General features: G+C 43.2%; 1 protein-coding gene across 3 annotated transcripts in view; it reads left to right on the forward strand.

The window, feature by feature from the left end:
* INTS1 (integrator complex subunit 1) overlaps nt 1-19,845 on the forward strand; it is a 249,954-nt gene that overhangs the window by 170,828 nt on the left and 59,281 nt on the right. For all 3 annotated transcript variants that reach the window (XM_073636747.1, XM_073636748.1, XM_073636749.1), the window contains one exon: nt 3,005-3,132. In XM_073636747.1, the coding sequence (XP_073492848.1) occupies nt 3,005-3,132 (128 nt within the window). The remainder of the gene's footprint in view (nt 1-3,004; nt 3,133-19,845) is intronic.

Below are 19,845 nucleotides of genomic sequence, written 5' to 3' on the forward strand. Positions count from 1 at the left end.
TAGCTGAGCAAAACTGAACATTTCCTGTCAGGTAAAACAGTTCAAACTATAAACTCCAACAAAAAGTTTCTCTTATTTTCTCATTATTGTCTGTTAAATCAATGAAAGCTTTTTTTTGTTATCTGTTTGACCAAAAATAAAATAGCTGTTCCTCTAACCAGAAATCCTGTGAGCCAATAACTTCCTGTGCTCTCTGCCTCTGACCTGTTACCAGTTATTGTTCCCTGCTGTAGACTACAAAACATAGAAAAGAGAGGGACGTGTTCTGAACTCTTATTGGTGTTGTGCAGTCCTAACACGCTCCCTTTCCTAGGGTGACAACGCTGCTCTGTACTTTTGTCAGCTTAGAACAGCAGTTTGTTAATGGCAGGTTTTTCAACATAAAGGACAAAGATGGGGGAGGGGGGGCAGGGGAAACAAAAACAAATGCAGTCGCCACATCTACAGTTGTGCTCATAAGTTTACATACCCTGGCAAAATGTATGACTTCTTAGTCATTTTTCAGAGAATACGAATGATAAAACAAAAACGTTTCACTCATGGTTAATGTTTGGCTAAAGCCATTTATTATCATTCAACTGTGTTTACTCTCTTTATATCATAAGCACGAAAGAAACTACCCAAATGACCCTGATCAAAAGTTTACATACCCCAGTTCTTTATACCGTGTATTGCCCCCTTTAACATCAATGACAGCTTGAAGTCTTTTGTGGTATTTGTATATGAGGCTCTTTATCTTCTCAGATGGTAAAGCTACCCATTCCTCTTGGCAAAAAGCCACCAGTTCCTGTAAATTCTTGGGCTGTCTTGCATGAAATGCATGTTTGAGATCTCCCCTGAGTGGCTTCTTGATATTGAGGTCAGGAGACTGAGATGGCCACTCCAGAACCTTCACTTTGTTCTGCTATAGCCAATAACAGGTCGACTTGGCCTTGTGTTTTGGATCATTGTCATGTTGGAATGTCCCAAAGTATGTCCCACGCGCAGCTTCCTGGCTGAAGAATGCAAATGTTCCTCCAGTATTTTTTGATAACATACTGCATTCATCTTGCCATCAATTTTGACCAAATTTCCTGTACCTTTGTAGCTCACACATCTCCAAAACATCAACGATCCACCTCCGTGTTTCAAAGTAGGAATGGTGTACATTTCATCATAGGCCTTGTTGACTCCTCTCCAAATATAGCGTTTATGGTTGTGGCCAAAAAGCTAAATTTTTGTCTCATTACTCCAAATGACTTTGTGCCAAAAGGTTTGAGGCTTGTCTCTGTGCTGTTTGGCGTGTTGTAAGTGGGATACTTTGGCATTTGCGTAGTAATGGCTTTCTTCTGGCGACTCGACCATGCAGCCCATCTTTCTTCAAGTGCCTCCTTATTGTGCATCTTGAAACGGCCACATCACATGTTTTCAGGGAGTCCTGTATTTCACCTGAAGTTATTTGTGGGGTTTTCTTTGCATCCTGAACAATTTTTGCTGGCAGTTGTGGCTGAAATTTTAGTTGGTCTACCTGACTGGTTTGTTTTCAACAGAACCCGTCATTTTCTTCTTCTCGATTAGAGTTTGAACACTGCTGACTGCATTCTCAATTCCTTGGATATCTTTATATGTCCCTTTCCTGTTTTATACAGTAAAACTACCTTTTCCCACAGATCCTTTGACAATTCTTTTGCTTTCCCCATCACTCAGAATCCAGAAATGTCAGTGCAGCACTGGATTAAAGATGCAAGGGTGTGTCAGGAGTCCAGAAACTCATTAACCTTTTATACACACACACACACTAATTACATGCAAACAGATGACAGGTGAGGATGGTTACCTTTAATAGCCATTTAAACCCCTTTGTGGCAACTTGTGTGCATGTTATCAAGCCCAATTCACCAGGGTATGTAAACTTTTGATCAGTGTCATTTGGGTAGTTTCTGTTGTGATTATGATTTAAAAAGAGTAAACACAGTTGATTGATAATCAATGGCTTCAGCCAAACACTAACCATGAGTGAAAGAAAAGTTTTTGTGTTATCATTCATATTGTCTGAAAAATGGCCAAGAAATCATAAATTCTGCCTGGCTATGTAAACTTATGAGCACAACTGTAAGGACTGGTGAGCTGCAATACTAAGGCTACTTTCACACTGGGGTGCTGACGGCAAAGCGCCGCTATTTTTTAGCGGCGCTTTTCAGCCACTAGCGGGCGATTTTAACCCCTGCTAACGGCCGAAAAAGGGTTAAAAGCACCTACACTTCGGCGAAGCTGCCCATTGATTTCAATGGGCAGGGACGCTGTAGGAGCGGTTTATATACCTTTCCAACAGTGCCTCAAAGATGCGGCTTGCAGGACTTTTTTTTAGCGTCCTGCCAACGCACCGCTCCAGTGTGAAAGCACTCAGGCTTTCACACTGGAGTGAGAGGAGAGGCTCTTTGCAGGCGCTATTTTTAGCGCTATAGCGCCTGTAAACCGTTTCAGTGTGAAAGCAGCCTAACAATTTTTTCTTGAGTTTTGATACATTTTAAATATATGCTTTTCACTATGTGAACTCTTTTGAAAGTTTGTAGTACTGAGACTTTTCAGTATGTCGCAGCTGGTCCTTTGCACTGCTGATAAACAATACAGCCAGGGCCAGAATTACCTATCCTGTGATTGTACAATAAAGGAGTAGTACAATGAAAGAGCATCCCCCTGATCAGTCCTGACAGTACTGTGGCAAGCAGTAAAGCCAGACTGGCTGCTAGTGCTACCCCTTCTTCTCCACCTCTAGATTTCTTTCATTGCTCTCTCACCCTTCTGCCTGCTGGTGATATTCTATAGCATGTGTTCCTTTTGCTTTAAGCTGGTCATACACTAGTATATTGTCATACATTTTTGTACAACAATTCTTAGTACATTCGATGACTTGATGAATGTTATTCAACAGTACTTCAAAATGTAATTTGCTTTTAACATTTATGAAATGAGTGTAATTTCCCAAAGAAAATCACATCCTTTATTTCCAAATTTATTGCATCAGATGGATGGCCTAATACACCGCTTCATTACCCTGCTGGCTGAAACGAATGATGTGAAGGATAGTCGAATGTCCGAAGCCAATTTGGCTTGTCGCAAGCTTGCTGTGGCGCATCCCATTCTCCTGCTCAGGTACACACTTTGCTCAATAGAATTTAGTTACTGTGGAGTGGACCAGGCATGAATGGCACGGGATAGTCTGTGGGCAGTGAAAATCAATGAAAGCCTGGTGCTAAATTACACTTACTGCTGAAATTATTACTGTATTTATTGGCGTATAACACTCACTTTTTCATCATGATAATTGGGTGCAAATAGTGTGTGCGTGTTATACGCCCATACTTCAATTTTAGCTGCCAGGGAGGGGACAATGAGGGGGGAGGGACGAGCGCCATCAGATTACATACAGTGAGAACCTCCTGTTTACTTGGTGGCCACTGTAATAGGAAGTCCTGTCTCCTGGGCCACCATTGGACTACTGTTCTGTCTATCATAGGAGATTCTCACTGTATGTAATCTGTCGGCACTCATCCCTCCCCCCTCCCTGTCCCCTCTAGGCTGCAGATGGGCATCGATCAGGCTGCACTGATGGCAATGGTGAGGCTGCTGCATTGATGGCAATGGCGAGGCTGCTGCATTGATGGCAATGGTGAGGCTGCGGCATTGATGGCAATGGTGAGGCTGCGGCATTGATGGCAATGGTGAGGCTGCTGCATTGATGGCATTTGTGAGGCTGCAGATGGGCATTGATCAGGCTGCATTGATGGCAGTGGTGAGGCTGCAGATGGGCACTGACCCTTATTTTGCTTCAAAAGTTCCTTATTTAAAATGTACGTTTTTTTCCTGCAACTTCCTTCTTAAAATGAATGTGCGTGTTATTCGACGATAAATACGGTAATTGCTCTTTCATAATATAAATAACAAAAACAGAACATTCCATAGCTCAACTCACCAACCAGTCTGGCAACTGACTAAATTAACCTGTCCAACAGTCTGCGATAAAAACAGGGGTTTAGTTAGCACGCATTTGCAAACGCATGCATAAGCTGCAAGGCCTCTTCACGGCACACTGTGTATGCTTGCTTTCATAATATATGCTTAAAAAACAGACATCACCACACTAGCAGTGCTCCACGGGTATGTTCCACCCTAAATGGCTATACAATTCAATATAAAAACCATAAGTGTCCTAAAAATAGTTCATAAGTATCAAATGTCAGATTCCATTCACGAGTTCCTTCAGCGCACCTCGTGAGAACCTATCCCTTAGGGTATTGAACTCACCAGATCTCTGTTTATAACTCGCCTGTCATGTAGTTCTTTTCTCTCATAAGGGGTCCTCTATGTGCAAGATAGTCCTCCCATCTAGATGCTCTCCTATCAAAAAAACTTGCACACAGCGTAATTCCATCTTAAAATGTTAATATGTAAAACACACTCCCCCTCCCCCCTTTTTTTTAAATGCACTTACAGGAAGCACATTTATCAAAACCAGGTACCCGTTCCCCCTCGAATGGTGTCCAATGCGGCACCGGAAGTGGGCGGGGGAGAGGAGGAAGATAAGCACAGCTTCCCTTTTTGGGTGGAGCTCCGCTTTAAGTTGGCCAACTGCGTCAAAGTAATCCCTTTCTGGCCAGTCCCTACTCTGCAAATTGCAAACGCTCCAGTGGGTGTAGTTTCAATAATGGGCAAATAAACACAAGTTATAGGAGACCTACAGGTTTTAGTCACTGACCTCCAATGCACAAGAAATAAGATATACCTGTGCTCAAATCCAAATTGCTTATACATATATAAACCATCAGATACTAAAGGGATGTGACCTCGTGTTAATACTTAAAATTTTGAATAGGCCATCTTCACACTGCTATACACACATTCTAGTAAACGTTGCACAAAAATAAGATTTACCTGTGCTCAGTTTGTAGTGAGACACCATTTCCTGAAGTTACACCATATTCAAACTGTCTATAGTGCAAGAATAAAAGGGTCAGTTCCTATTGTCTCCACTATAGCAACATAAAGCATGTACAGGAGACACCAACACAGGGAGACAGAAAGGTGACCCCTGTCCACCCCATGCTACTGTAGTTGTGACAAGGTGAACTACAGTTTGGTCCTTTTTTATTCTTGCATCATTTTAAAAAATACTTGTATCAGAAATATTACTACATACCTCCATCATTAAACAGGCACACTTTAACCAGTCAGTTCTAAGTACAATGACAGAAGCCACAGAAATGGATATGCTCTCTATAGTGATGCACCTAAATTAAAATTCAGGATGCACTTGGCCGAAATTGACAGTTTTAAAAAAATATATATATTTCTTTATCGTACATCATGGGACACAGAGCCTAAATAATAACTTAATGGGTTATGGGCCACCTTCAGGTGTGGACACTGGCATACCCAATACAGGAAGTTCACTCCCCTATATAACCCCTCCTCCTTCCAGGAGTACCTACGTTTTTTCGCCAGTGTCTAAGGTGGTAACCGGGCCTCACATAGAAGAACGAGGTTTTGCCTGTAAGGCTCTCTTTTGAGGGCTGGACCCCAGGAACCAGGACTCTTTTTGCTCATGCTACATTACCTAAAGTTGCTCCTGAGGGGTGCTATACAGGTCCAAAGAAGCGGAACCCCTATAATAAGGACCCGGTCTTTGAAGGTTTACTAACATAATCCTTATGTATCAGATCCTCCTCTCATCCGGTCTGCACTGCAGACCCAAATGCCGCGCCATCCGTGCGCGCGCGGACTAAGGTTTAATTTTAAGAGGACAAGGAGGAGGACAGGCTGGAGGGGGCGTGGCTTGAGGCAGGCGGCGCTGTGTGCAGCAATTAGCTTTCACTTGGCACACAGCGCACAGCTTAGGACGCTAATCAGGTTTACACCTGAAGTGTGTTATAAAACAAACACTCTCAGTGTCAGAAGATCTCTTAAGAGCAACTGAACAGAGTATGTCACACAGGAGCACTGGGGCACGTAAGGGATGTATACAGGCTTTTCCAGTACAGGAAATACATTGTTGCTCAGCATCAAGCTGATCTTTATGGTGAAATTGTTTTGCTAGACTATTGCTCAGCAAGTAGTACTTTTTTACTAGAGTGCCTCTGCTTTTGTGCTTAGCACTATGGCTTCCACAGCTACCACAAAGGTGCCAAAAATTCCACCCCCAGGCACTGGGAACTCCAGTCATGCCTCCACACTGTCATCCTTTCCAGGGATACCAGATATGGCAAGCCAGGGTGAGTCATTGGAACCTATTGGTGATGCAACTGCTTCTCACACTTCATCCCCTTTATACGTGACTGAAGATGCATTTTCCTCTGCCCTGCAGGGCTTAGAAGGAAGATTAGCGGCATTAATCGCATCCTCCATCCAAATGGATAGGATGCGTGCTAGATCCCCCACCTCAAACCCTTTACCAAGGGAACAGTGGACACAGGATGAGGTATTACCCTCAGGCGATCACGTGGAAAAACAAGCCGATTATTCCTCTGCGGAGGAAACAACAGTTGATGAACCTTTTGCAACCTCACGCTCTCAGAGATTTATGGTACAAACTCTTACAGAGATGGTTCATTCCACTTTCATGCTACCCGTAACAGAGTCAGCTGAAAGTTCGGTTTCTTCCTTGGGTTCTTTAAAACCTTTACAGCCTTTTCATGCGTTTCCGGTCTATGCATTACTAGAAAAGCTTATTTATGCTGAATGGGATCACCCGGAGAAGCATTTTCTTCCTCCAAAGAGATTTTCTGTTGTTTATCCCATGGAGGAGAAATTCACAAAAAGACAGAAGGTACCAGCAGTTGACGCTGCGATTTCCAGTGTGAATAAAAATTTAACTTGTCCAGTAGACAATGCACAAATGCTTAAAGATCCAACAGAATAAAAGTTGGAATTCCTGTTAAAATCCTTTTTCCTTGGCAGGGGCCATTTCTCAGCCTGCAGTCGCTGCAATAGGCATCTGTCAGTCCCTAAAGGACCAGTTCAAAAAGGCCCTTAAGGTGGTCCCTGCACAACAGGCCCGTGAGTTGGCCGAACTACCAAAGGCACTATGTTTTGCCATAGACGCTATGAAAGACTCTCTTAACCAGGTGTCCCGCCTTGCGCTTGTGCTAATACACATTCGTAGGACCCTGTGGTTAAAAAATTGGTCAGCTGCAGCACCTTGCAAAAAGCTTTTGACTAGTTTCCCTTTTCATGGGGAGCGACTATTTGGGGATGACTTGGATAAATATATCCAAACGATTTCTAGTGGGAAGAGTACTCTTTTGCCAGTCAAAAGAAAGTATAAATCTCCTTCATTTAAACTGACTTTTTTCTCCTGCACCTGGGGCATCCGCCTCTAGGCAGTGGCGACAGCCTCCGCCGTCAGACTCTAGAGGAAAACCTCAGGGTCAGGTCCAGGCTCAAAAGAAGACCTGGGGCCAGGAATCTGCAAAGCAGAATATTAAAGCCTCATCATGAAGAGGTGTCCCCCCTCACCAGAGTAGGGGGAAGACTTCTGCAATACTCAGAAGTCTGGCAAAAGGAAATTCAGGACAGATGGGTCCTCTCCACGGTGTCTCTAGCATACAAACTAGAATTTCGTGAGTTTCCACCGTCTTGTTTTCTGAGATCAAACGTTCCCAAAGATCCACGGAAAAGGCAATCCCTGTTTCAAGCATTAGACCAATTATTGGCTCGGGGTAATCATACAGATCCCCACAAAAGAGCAAGGTTTGGGGTTTTATTCAAACCTGTTTATGGTACCAAAACCAAATGGGGATGTCAGACCCCTTCTAGATCTAAGGAATCTAAATCAGTTCCTGAAAAGCCGCTCCTTTCGCATGGAGTCAATCAGGTCAGTAGTTTCTATCCTACAAGGAAGAGAACTTCTGGCGTTCATCGACATCAGGGATGCATATCTGCTTGTCCCTTTATTTTTTGCTCACCAAAGGTTTCTGCGATTCGAAGTAGAACAGCAGCACTTTCAGTTTGTAGCCTTGCCCTTCAGGCTAGCTACAGCACCCCGGGTGTTCATAAAAGTACTGGCCCCACCTCTAGCCATGTTAAGGGCACAGGGCATAACAGTCTTGGTGTACCTAGATGATCTATTGTTAATAGACCAGTCAGTGGCTCGCTTGGGGCAAAGTGTACGCATTGCAACCAATTACCTGGAAAGTCTGGGTTAGATTCTCAACCTAGAGAAGTCTTCCTTAAAACCACGAATAAAGCTGGAGTATTTGGGCCGGATCATAGACACAGCCCAGAAAAAGGTCTTCTTGCCTCCGGCAAATATCAGCTTCATACGAGAGCTGGTGCGGATGGTCAGGTTGAAAAGAAATCCCTGAATTCGCCTTTGCATACGGTTGTTAGGAAAGACAGTGGCTTCATTCGAAGCAGTCCCCTATGCCCAGTTCTATTCGAGACTGTTTCAAAACAGTATCCTGTCTGCTTGGAACAAAGCGATCCAAGCTTTGGACTTGCCAATGCGGCTGTCCCCATGAGTGTCCCAAAGTCTCAGTTGGTGGTTACTAACCAAGAGTCTGCTGAAAGGAAAATCCTTCAGACCAATTATCTGGAAAGTAGTAACGACAGGTGCCAGCCTTTCAGGCTGGGGAGCAATACTAGAGAAAACGACTGTCCAGGGACAATGGTCCAAAACCGAAAGAGCCTTGCCAATCAACATCCTAGAGATTCGGGCAGTACGTCTGGCTCTGAAGGCCTGGACTTCCAGGTTAAGGGATTGTCCTGTCAGGATCCAATCCAACAATGCCACGGCTGTGGCCTATATCAATCACCAAGGGGGCACCAAGAGAGTCTCAGTGCAGAGAAAGGTGAACCATATTCTAACTTAGGCACGAAACATTCCTTTCTGCCCATCAGCAGTCTTCATTCCAGGAGTAGAGAATTGGCAGGCAGACTACTTAAGTCGCCAGCAGTTATTCCCAGGGGAATGGTCACTTCATCCCGACATTTTTCGGGCTATTTGCCAAAGATGGGGGACTCCGGTCAACATGAAGTTGGTCAACTTTGTGTCCAGGACAAGGGATCCACTCACATGCGAAAAAGATGCTGATCTATACATTCCCCCCTATTCAATTGCTGCCACGACTTCTTTGCAGGTTCAAGTTGGAAAGAAAGCTGGTAATTCTGGTAGCACCAGCATGGCCCAGAAGGTCATGGTATGCATAAATAGCAGTGGAGGATCCATGGCCTCTTCCACTAAGGCCAGACCTGCTCTCACAGGGGCCGATATTCAATCCTACTTTACGAACGCTAAATTTAACGGCCTGGCTATTAAAACCCACATTCTGAAGAAATGTGGGCTTTCCGGGTCGGTTATCTCTACTTTGATTAATGCAAGGAAGCCAGCGTCCAGAGCTATATATTATAGAGTCTGGAAGGCTTATGTTTCCTGGTGTGAATCCAAGGGTTGGCACCCTTGGAGATATGTCATAGGCAGAATTCTTGCCTTTCTACAATTAGGCGTAGAGATGAAATTGGCATTGAGTACTATTAAGGGCCAAGTCTCTGCCTTATCAATCTTATTTCAAAGACCGCGCGCTACGCATTCTTCAGTCCGGGGTTTCATGCAAGGGGTGATGCGGATTAAATTACCTTTGAGCCCTTAGGACTTAAATTTAGTTTTGTTAGTGTTACAAAAACAGCCATTTGAACCGATTTAGCATATTTCCTTAGTCCTTCTGACAAGGAAGCTAGTGTTCTTGGTTGCTATATCCTCAGCAAGGAGGGTTTCCGAGTTGGCTGCTCTTTCTTGTAAAGAGCCATATTTGATTATTCATGAGGACAGAGTAGTGTTACGCCCTTGTCCAGGCTTTTTTGCCAAAAGTGGTTTCAGGTTTTCACTTGAACCAAGATATTGTCCTGCCATCGTTTTTTCCAAAACCATGTTCCAGGGAAGAAAAGTCAATACATTGTATTGATGTGGTGAGAGCAGTGAAAATCTATTTAAAGGCAACTGCTCAGATTCGTAAGACTGATGTCTTATTTATTCTGCCAGAGGGTCCTAAGAAGGACAGGCATTGTCAAAATCCACAGTCGCTAAGTGGATTCGACAAGTGATAATTCAAACTTATGATGTATGGGGTAAGATTCCCCCGTTTCAAGTTAAGGCACACTCTACCAGGTCGATTAGTGCTTCTTGGGCAGTGCGTTACCAGGCCTCCATGGCGCAGATCTGCAAGGCCGCAACTTGGTCTTCAGTACATACGTTCACAACATTTTATCAGGTGGATGTAAGGAGGTGTGAGGATATCGCCTTCGGGCGCAGTGTGCTGCAGGCAGCAGTATAAGTCCTCAGGTCTAGGGGTGCCCTACGGGTTGTCTCTCCCTCCCCTCAAATAGCATTGGTATGGGACGTCCCAGTAAGTCATTACTTAGGCTCTGTGTCCCATGATGTACGATAAAGAAAATAGGATTTTTATAACAGCTTACCTGTAAAATCCTTTTCTTGGAATACATCATGGGACACAGAGGTCCCTCCCCTCTTTTTATGGGGTTTAAGTATATTGCTTTGCTACAAAAATTGAGGTTCTCCTGGAAGGAGGAGAGGTTATATAGGGGAGGGAACTTCCTCTATTGGGTATTCCAGTGTCCACACCTGAAGGTGGCCCATAACCCATTAAGTTTTTACTTAGCCTCTGTGTCCCATGATGTACTCCAAGAAAAGGATTTTACAGGTAAGCTGTTATAAAAATCCTATTTTTTTTAAATATAGTTGTACAGTAAAACCTTGGTTGCAAGACAAGCAACACTTTTTTTAATAAATTTTGACTTGATATACAAGCGGTGTCTTGATATACAAGTAGCGTCATGTCACAACTGAGTGTAAAAGAGGAGAGAGGCGCCTCTAAGTGTAGCAATACAGTTACATTTAATGAAGGTACAACATTTAGAAACTCACATGGTTGATGATTAAAACAGGCATATCCAAGTATGCAGGCACCTGGGGTAAAGCTGTCCACATAGACCATCCTCCTCACCGCCATTGACGTCACCCCTTCTACGCTGGGCTCCATGAGCGCCTCAAGTCTCGCCTTCAGATTACTCTACTGCAGGGTAGTCTTCCCAGTCACGATTGCAGACTGACAGTGGTGAGAGCCGGGGTTGAGGAGGACTGTCTATGTGGACAGCTTTACCCCAGATACCTGCATACTTAGATGTGCCTACTTTTAATCATCAACCATGTGAGTTGCTAAATGTTGTACCTTCATTAAATGTAACCATATTGCTACACTTAGTGGCGCCTCTCTTCTCTTTTATACTCTGTAGCTCCTGCTGGATTTTGCTTCTAATCCCCTTGTGGAGGCTTCCATTTGTGGATGGACATTTTATGGTTACGCAAACAATCACAACCTATCGCACTGCTATAATCTTTTTTATGGACTATAAACTGAAGGAGTTATGAATAAATGGTTGTGGAACGAATCATCTGAGTTTACATTATTTCTTATGGGCAAATTCGCTTTCATATACAAGTGCTTTGGATTACAAGCATGCTTCCGGAACAAATTATGCTCGTAATCCAAGGTTTTACTGTATTATATTCAACTCTTTAATTATTATCATGAATTTAAATTAATATGAATTTATTGTCGGCCATTATCAGCACCTTTATTGTAAGAAAAGCTCAGGAAAAATGCATCCCTTTAAATTCTAAATCCCCCCCCCGTGCTCGAGGCGGTCGGCTTCTGACTGGAAGCGTTCAGAGATGAGGGGGAGGCCATCCATTTGTGGCCCCCCCTCGCGATCGCTCCCAGTCAATGAGATCATTCCCCTGCCTCTGTATAGTACACAGAGGCAGAGGAAATTATGTCATCTCTCCTCGGCTCGGTATTTTCCGTTCCGGCGCCGAGGAGAGAAGACATCCAAGTGAGTGCACAACACACACACACACACACACACAGTAGAACATGCCAGGCATACTTTACCCCCCCCCGTCACACTGACACCAAGCAGTGGTTTTTTTTTTTCTGATTACTGCATTGGTGTCAGTTTGTGACAGTTCGTGTGTAAGGGCAGTTAGTACTAAGTATAAAATTGATGCGCTTTAAATATATAGTGCACAATATGCTGCTGCGACTAAGCTTAAATCCAGGAATAAAAAATGCATACATGTGAATAAAATAGATAAATAATTATAGTGCTAATACATGTGTTAAAATTGCCAAAATAAATCTTCAAATTGGTGATGTGACGGTGAATATAAATAAAGTAATAATGACACTCTGAGTACAATGTCCAGGCAGAGATAAATAGTGGGGGAAAGTAAAAATAATTAAACAGTTCATTCCCTTAATCCAGATTGATTGACTCACTGGGTTAGATCGTTTGTATCAGGATATTTCGTTTTTCTTACATCCCACTTTAGCCATAATACTGCTGGTGATTCGGCTCTCAGGATAAAGGTTTTATGCAAAGCAAGCAAAGAAAAAATAGATCATTGTGCAGTGAACTTACTAGATAGTACACAAGCAAAACAGGGACAAGAGATACACTCACAAACTCCCGGTCTATTAGAAGCATTCAAATATGCAGATTGCAGTCAGCCGATGTGGACGAGGTTTCCCATAGAGGAACAGCTGCTGTTAACCTTCAGGTGTATTGCAGCACTGAACGTCCTAAGCTCCTCCCACGCGTTGCATCACTGACACGTGACTTTTTCAAGGATAAACACAGGAAGCCACGGCCTCTGTATTTAAGTCCTATGGCATTGTGGTTACCATGGAGACAGCGCTGTGTTCATTGGATCATCATACTGCTTTCTGCTACTAATGACATGTAAATATTTTGGCTTAAGCCTTATTTAATTGTTTTACAAATTGTTAAAAGGGGAACATATATTTATAAATACAGGTTTGCAAACAAATATAGAACACTTCCAGATAAAAAATAAGAACATAAAAATGGACCTAATTAGTGCGGTCACGAAACTCCCTCCAGTGGTAAATAGTGTTACTACACATTCAATGTTAACACATCAGATCGCATGTCATTACATACTGGGATAGATAGCAAAATCACTAATATGTATGTGTACTTCCGCAAGTAAAATACCAATTGATCCACATTGTGTAGTTACTAGCAACATATTGAATAGGCCAGTATTACACTCACATCCACTAGTGAAAATTATATAAAAAATATTAAAATAAAAGATTAAGGTTACATTGTTGCGCCACTAGTTCGCCATTGCAACAATGTTTCAAATTTTTTTTTATATAAATATATAAAATATAAAAAAAAAATTGAATAGGACGTTCAGTGCTGCAATACCCCCGAAGGTTAACAGCAGCTGTTTCTCTATGGGAAACCTCGTCCACAGCGGCTGACTGCAATCTGCATATTTGAATGCTTCTAATAGACCGGGAGTTTGTGAGTGTATCTCTTGTCCCTGTTTTGCTTGTGTACTATCTAGTAAGTTCACTGCACAATGATCTATTTTTTCTTTGCTTGCTTTGCATAAAATCTTTATCCTGAGAGCCGAATCACCAGCAGTATTATGGCTAAAGTGGGATGTAAGAAAAACGAAATATCCTGATACAAACGATCTAACCCAGTGAGTCAATCAATCTGGATTAAGGGAAGGAACTGTTTAATTATTTTTACTTTCCCCCACTATTTATCTCTGCCTGGACATTGTACTCAGAGTGTCATTATTACTTTATTTATATTCACCGTCACATCACCAATTTGAAGATTTATTTTGGCAATTTTAACACATGTATTAGCACTATAATTATTTATCTATTTTATTCACATGTATGCATTTTTTATTCCTGGATTTAAGCTTAGTCGCAGCAGCATATTGTGCACTATTTATTTAAAGTGCATCAATTTTATACTTAGTACTATTTGTTTGGTTATCTGATCACCCTATATTGATAGCAGCTTTAATTTACTGATTTTATCATAGCACTAACTATATTGGTATATATATATTTTTAAGCACAATTTATTTATATCACACATATCCATCCACATCAGCGCTTGGTTTTTATTCATTTTTTTAAGGGCAGTTAGTGTTAGCCCCCTTTAGGTCTAGGGTACCCCCCTAACCCCCCCCCTAATAAAGTTTTAACCCCTTGATCACCCCCCCGTCGCCAGTGTCACTAAGCGATCATTTTTCTGATCGCTGTATTAGTGTCACTGGTGACGCTAGTTAGGGAGGTAAGTATATAGGTTTGCCGTCAGCGTTTTATAGCATCAGGGACCCCCATATACTACCTAATAAATGTTTTAACCCCTTGATTGCCCCCTAGTTAACCCTTTCACCAGTGATCACCGTATAAGTGTTATGGGTGACGCTGGTTAGTTCGTTTATTTTTTATAATGTCAGGGCACCCACCATTTATTACCTAATAAAGGTTTAGCCCCCTGATCGCCCGGCGGTGATATGCGTCGCCCCAGGCAGCGTCAGGTTAGCGCCAGTACCGCTAACACCCACGCATGCAGCATACGCCTCTCTTAGTGGTATAGTATCTGAACGGATCAATATCTGATCCAATCAGATCTATACTAGCATCCCCAGCAGTTTAGGGTTCCCGAAAACGCAGTGTTAGCGGATCAGCCCAGATACCTGCTAGCACCTGCGTTTTGCCCCTCCGCCCGGCCCAGCCCACCCAAGTGCAGTATCGATCGATCGATCACTGTCACTTACAAAACACTAAACGCATAACTGCAGCGTTCGCATAGTCAGGCCTGATCCCTGCGATCACTAACAGTTTTTTTGGTAGCGTTTTGGTGAACTGGTAAGCACCAGCGGCCTAGTACACCCCGGTCGTAGTCAAACCAGCACTGCAGTAACACTTGGTGACGTGGCGAGTCCCATAAGTGCAGTCCAAGCTGGTGAGGTGGCAAGCACAAGTAGTGTCCCGCTGCCACCAAGAAGAAGACAAACAGGCCCGTCGTGCCCATAATGCCCTTCCTGCTGCATTCGCCAATCCTAATTGGGAACCCACCACTTCTGCAGCACCCGTACTTCCCCCATTCACATCCCCAACCAAATGCAGGTTTTCTTTATGTCCTCCCGAGTACCCCTACCCAACGAACCCCCCCCCCAAAAAAGATATCGTGTCTGCAGCAAGCGCGGATATAGGCATGACACCCGCTATTATTGTCCCTCTTGACAATCCTGGTTTTTGCATTGGTGAATGTTTTGAACGCTACCATTCACTAGTTGAGTATTAGCGTAGGGTACAGCATTGCACAGACTAGGCACACTTTCACAGGGTCTCCCAGGATGCCATCGCATTTTGAGAGACCCAAACCTGGAACCGGTTACAGTTATAAAAGTTACAGTTCCAAAAAAAGTGTAAAAAAAAAAAAAATATATATATATATATATAAAATAAAAAAAATAGTTGTCGTTTTATTGTTCTCTCTCTCTCTCTCTCTCTCTCTCTCTCTCTCTCTCTCTCTCTCTATTCTCTCTCTATTGTTCTGCTCTTTTTTACTGTATTCTATTCTGCAATGTTTTATTGTTATTATGTTTTATCATGTTTGCTTTTCAGGTATGCAATTTTTTATACTTTACTGTTTACTGTGCTTTATTGTTAACCATTTTTTTGTCTTCAGGTACGCCATTCACGACTTCGAGTGGTTATACCAGAATGATGCCTGCAGGTTTAGGTATCATCTTGGTATCATTCTTTTCAGCCAGCGGTCGGCTTTCATGTAAAAGCAATCCTAGCGGCTAATTAGCCTCTAGACTGCTTTTACAAGCAGTGGGAGGGAATGCCTCCCCCCCCCCCCCCTCCGTCTTCCGTGTTTTTCCCTGGCTCTCCTGTCTCAACAGGGAACCTGAGAATGCAGCCAGTGATTCAGCCAGCTGACCATAGAGCTGATCAGAGACCAGAGTGGCTCCAAACTTAGATTTCGCCGGATGTAAACAGCGCCATTGGGAAATTGGGAAAGCATTTTATCACACCGATCTTGGTGTAGTCAGATGCTTTGAGGGCAGAGGAGAGATCTAGGGTCTAATAGACCCCAATTTTTTCAAAAAAGAGTACCTGTCACTACCTATTGCTATCATAGGGGATATTTACATTCCCTGAGATAACAATAAAAATGATTTAAAAAAAAAAATGAAAGGAACAGTTTAAAAATAAGATAAAAAAGCAAAAAATAAAGAAAAAAAAGCACCCCTGCCCCCCCTGCTCTCACGCTAAGGCGAACGCAAGCGTCGGTCTGGCGTCAAATGTAAACAGCAGTTGCACCATACATGTGAGGTATCACCACGAAGGTCAGATCAAGGGCAGTAATTTTAGCAGTAGACCTCTGTAAATCTAAAGTGGTAACCTGTGATAGGTAGTAACGGTGATAGGTAGTGAGGAGTAAAATCAAAAATTTACGCCCTTAGAAATCCTGAAGGCGGTGATTGGATTTCGGGGCCCCATACGCGGCTAGGCTCCCAAAAATTCCCACACATGTGGTATCCCCGTACTCAGGAGAAGCAGCTGAATATATTTTGGGGTTCAATTCCACACACGCCCATGGCCTGTGTGAGCAATATATCATTTAGTGACAACTTTTTGTAATTTTTTTTTCTTCTCATTATTCAATCACTTGGGACAAAAAAAAATAATATTCAATGTGCTCAACATGCCTCTCAGCAATTTCCTTGGGGTGTCTACTTTCCAAAATGGGGTCATTTGGGGGGGGGTTTGTACCGCCCTGCCATTTTAACACCTCAAGAAATGACATAGGCAGTCATAAACTAAAAGCTGTGTAAATTCCAGAAAATGTACCCTAGTTTGTAGACGCTATAACTTTTGCGCAAACCAATAAATATACGCTTATTGACATTTTTTTTTACCAAAGACATGTGGCCGAATACATTTTCAGCCTAAATGTATGACTAAAATTGAGTTTATTGGATTTTTTTTATAACAAAAAGTAGAAAATATCATTTTTTTTCAAAATTTTTGGCCTTTTTCCGTTTATAGCGCAAAAAATAAAAACCTCAGAGGTGATCAAATACCATCAAAAGAAAGCTCTATTTGTGGGAAGAAAAGGACGCAAATTTTGTTTGGGTACAGTATTGCATGACCGCACAATTAGCAATTAAAGCGACGCAGTGCCAAAAAAGTGCTCTGGTCAAGAAGGGGGTAAATCCTTCCGGGGCTGAAGTGGTTAAAGCTGAAGGGGTTAAGATAGTGTCCTTTGAGTCACTACCTTTTTCAGAGGATTACTCCAATTGCTTAAAGGTAACAGCATATAGCCCATGGTCTAAGAATACATTTTTCTGTGTCCTGTAATGTACTTTAAAGCGGTTGTATAGTCTTTTTTTTTACTTTTACCTACAGGTAAGCCTATAATAAGGCTTACCTGTAGGTAAAAAAAATATCTCCTAAACCTTTATGGTTTAGGAGATATTCCCCTTGCTATGCGCCGCTGACTGCAGCGGCGCATGCGCACAGGGGATTCTCGGCTGAAGCCCGACAGCTGCCGGACCTTGCCGAGTAAGAAATCTCCCGCGCGCATGCGCGGGAGTGATGACATTGCGGCTCCAGCCACTCACAGCGCTGGAACCGCGATACCCGGAAGACACGCCGAGGCAACATGACAGCTCCCTCGGCGTGGACCAGGTAAGATACTGACGCCTCGTTCTAAGGTAAGTATTTCATAATTAGCTAGTATGCGGTGCATACTAGCTCATTATGCCTTTTGCTTTACAGGGTTAAAAAAAAAAATAAAAAATTTTGCGGGTATACAACCGCTTTAAGATATGGAATTTACAGGCAAGTCAGAATTGCTATTTTTCAATATAGTGAGGAACAAATAGAGCTTTCTTTTGGTGCTATTTGATCACCTCTGCGGTTCCATTCCTAGGTGAATGGACACTGGTAGACAAAGTCTTAGACAGAAAGTGATCCCCTATATAACCCCTCCCATACTAGGGGTGCTGAAATTAATTGTTGCATCGATGCATCGCGATTCGGGTGTCTCCGATGCGGCATTGATGCATACGACCGGAAAATCGATTGCTGGGTGACGTCATCCCGACTTGCCCCACCCCACCCCTCCCAGGATAGCGCTCTGGGCGTATTTTTAAAATTACTGTGTTTTAATAAATGCTGTGTTACAATGAATGAAGTGCCCCGCTGTATGTGCTTTTTAAAAAAAAATATGGAACTTCATACCAAATTTCACAGTACAATACATCCCGCTCATGTGACTGCCCTGCCCGCCCCGCCCCGCCTCTCCTGCTCACGTCTCTCCTGAGACCAGACGTCAGCAGGGAATTTTCAGCCCCGCCCGCTGACTACGGCTATCATATCCGAAGAGAGGCGGGCGGGGCTGAGAATTCCCCGCTGACGTCAGGAGAGACGTGAGAGGAGAGAGGCGGGCCAGGCAAGGCAGTCACATGAGCGGGATGTATTGTACTGTGAAATTCGGTATGAAGTTCTATATTTTTTTAAAAGCACATACAGAGGGGCACTTAATTCACTGTAACACAGCATTGATTAAAACACAGTAATTTTAACAACAGTAAGTAGAGTACAAATGTGTTTGTACTCTACTTACACCTCACGCTCCGTGCTGACAGTTCCCTGGGCTTCCCCTTTGCACATTCCACTGTTAACTCCTAGTGTGCTGGAAGGTGCAAACAGGAATGCCAAGGAACTATCAGCCTGTCACCAGTGGCGGCCCGTGCATTGTGAGGGTGTTAGTGAAGTGATGGCTGCATTTGATGGGCACAGGTGGCTGCGTTTGACGGGCACAGGTGGCTGCGTTTGACGGGCACAGGTGGCTGCGTTTGACGGGCACAGGTGGCTGCGTTTGACGGGCACAGGTGGCTGCGTTTGGGGGAGGTTCAATATTTTTCAGTTTGTTTGCGCCCCCTAAAAATTTTGAGCACCAGCTGCCACTGTCAGCACAGAGACAGTACAGGGAACTTCACAAGGCTGTTTGTTTGCTATGGATTGTAATTCTTCCTGACCTCCCAGCAGCAGTGTATGTGAATGTCTGTACCGTGTAGTGTACCGTGTAGTGCACCGTATTAGTGCACTTTTTAAGGGAGTGAGTTTATTTTTAATTCACAGCGGAGTTCCAGTCAATTTTTTGTTTATTAAAAGTCAGCAGCTACAAAAAAAGTGTATCTTCTGACTTTTAATAAAAAGACACTCACCTGTCCCACAATCCAGTGACGTGGCCACCTAAACCCTCCCTTCTCTCCCTCCACAGACTGGATCCATCCAAAGTGCCACTGAGGCCAAGGTGGATGGTACCCAGGCCTCGTATATGAAGCACAAGGTTTTGCCTGTAAAGCCTCTCTCTGCAGGGCTGGGCCCCGGGACCCAGGACTTTGGTCATGCTACATTACCTAAAGTTTTTCCTGGCGGGGTTCTAATATACAACCCCTGGCAAAAATTATGGAATCGCCAGTCCCTGAGGATGTTCCTTCAGTTGTTTATTGTTGTAGAAAAAAAGCAGATCACAGACATGGCCAAAAACTAAAGGCATTTCAAATGGCAACTTTCTGGCTTTAAGAAACACTAAAAGAAATCAAGAAAAATAATTGTGGTGGCCAGTAACAGTTAGATTTATAGAACAAGCACAGGGAATAAATTATGGAATCACTCAATTCTGAGGAAAAAATTATGGAATCATGAAAAACAAACAAACAAAATAACACTCCAACACATCACTAGTACTTTGTTGCACCACCTCTGGCTTTTATAACTGCTTGCAGTCTCTGAGGCATTGACTTAATGAGTGATAAACAGTACTCTTCATCAATCTGGCTCCAGCCTTCTCTGATTGCTGTTGCCAAATCATCTTTGCAGGTTGGAGCCTTGTCATGGACCATTTTCTTTAACTTCCACCACA

This window comes from Aquarana catesbeiana, linkage group LG06 (genome assembly GCF_042186555.1).
Source record: "Aquarana catesbeiana isolate 2022-GZ linkage group LG06, ASM4218655v1, whole genome shotgun sequence".
Lineage (NCBI taxonomy): Eukaryota > Metazoa > Chordata > Amphibia > Anura > Ranidae > Aquarana > Aquarana catesbeiana.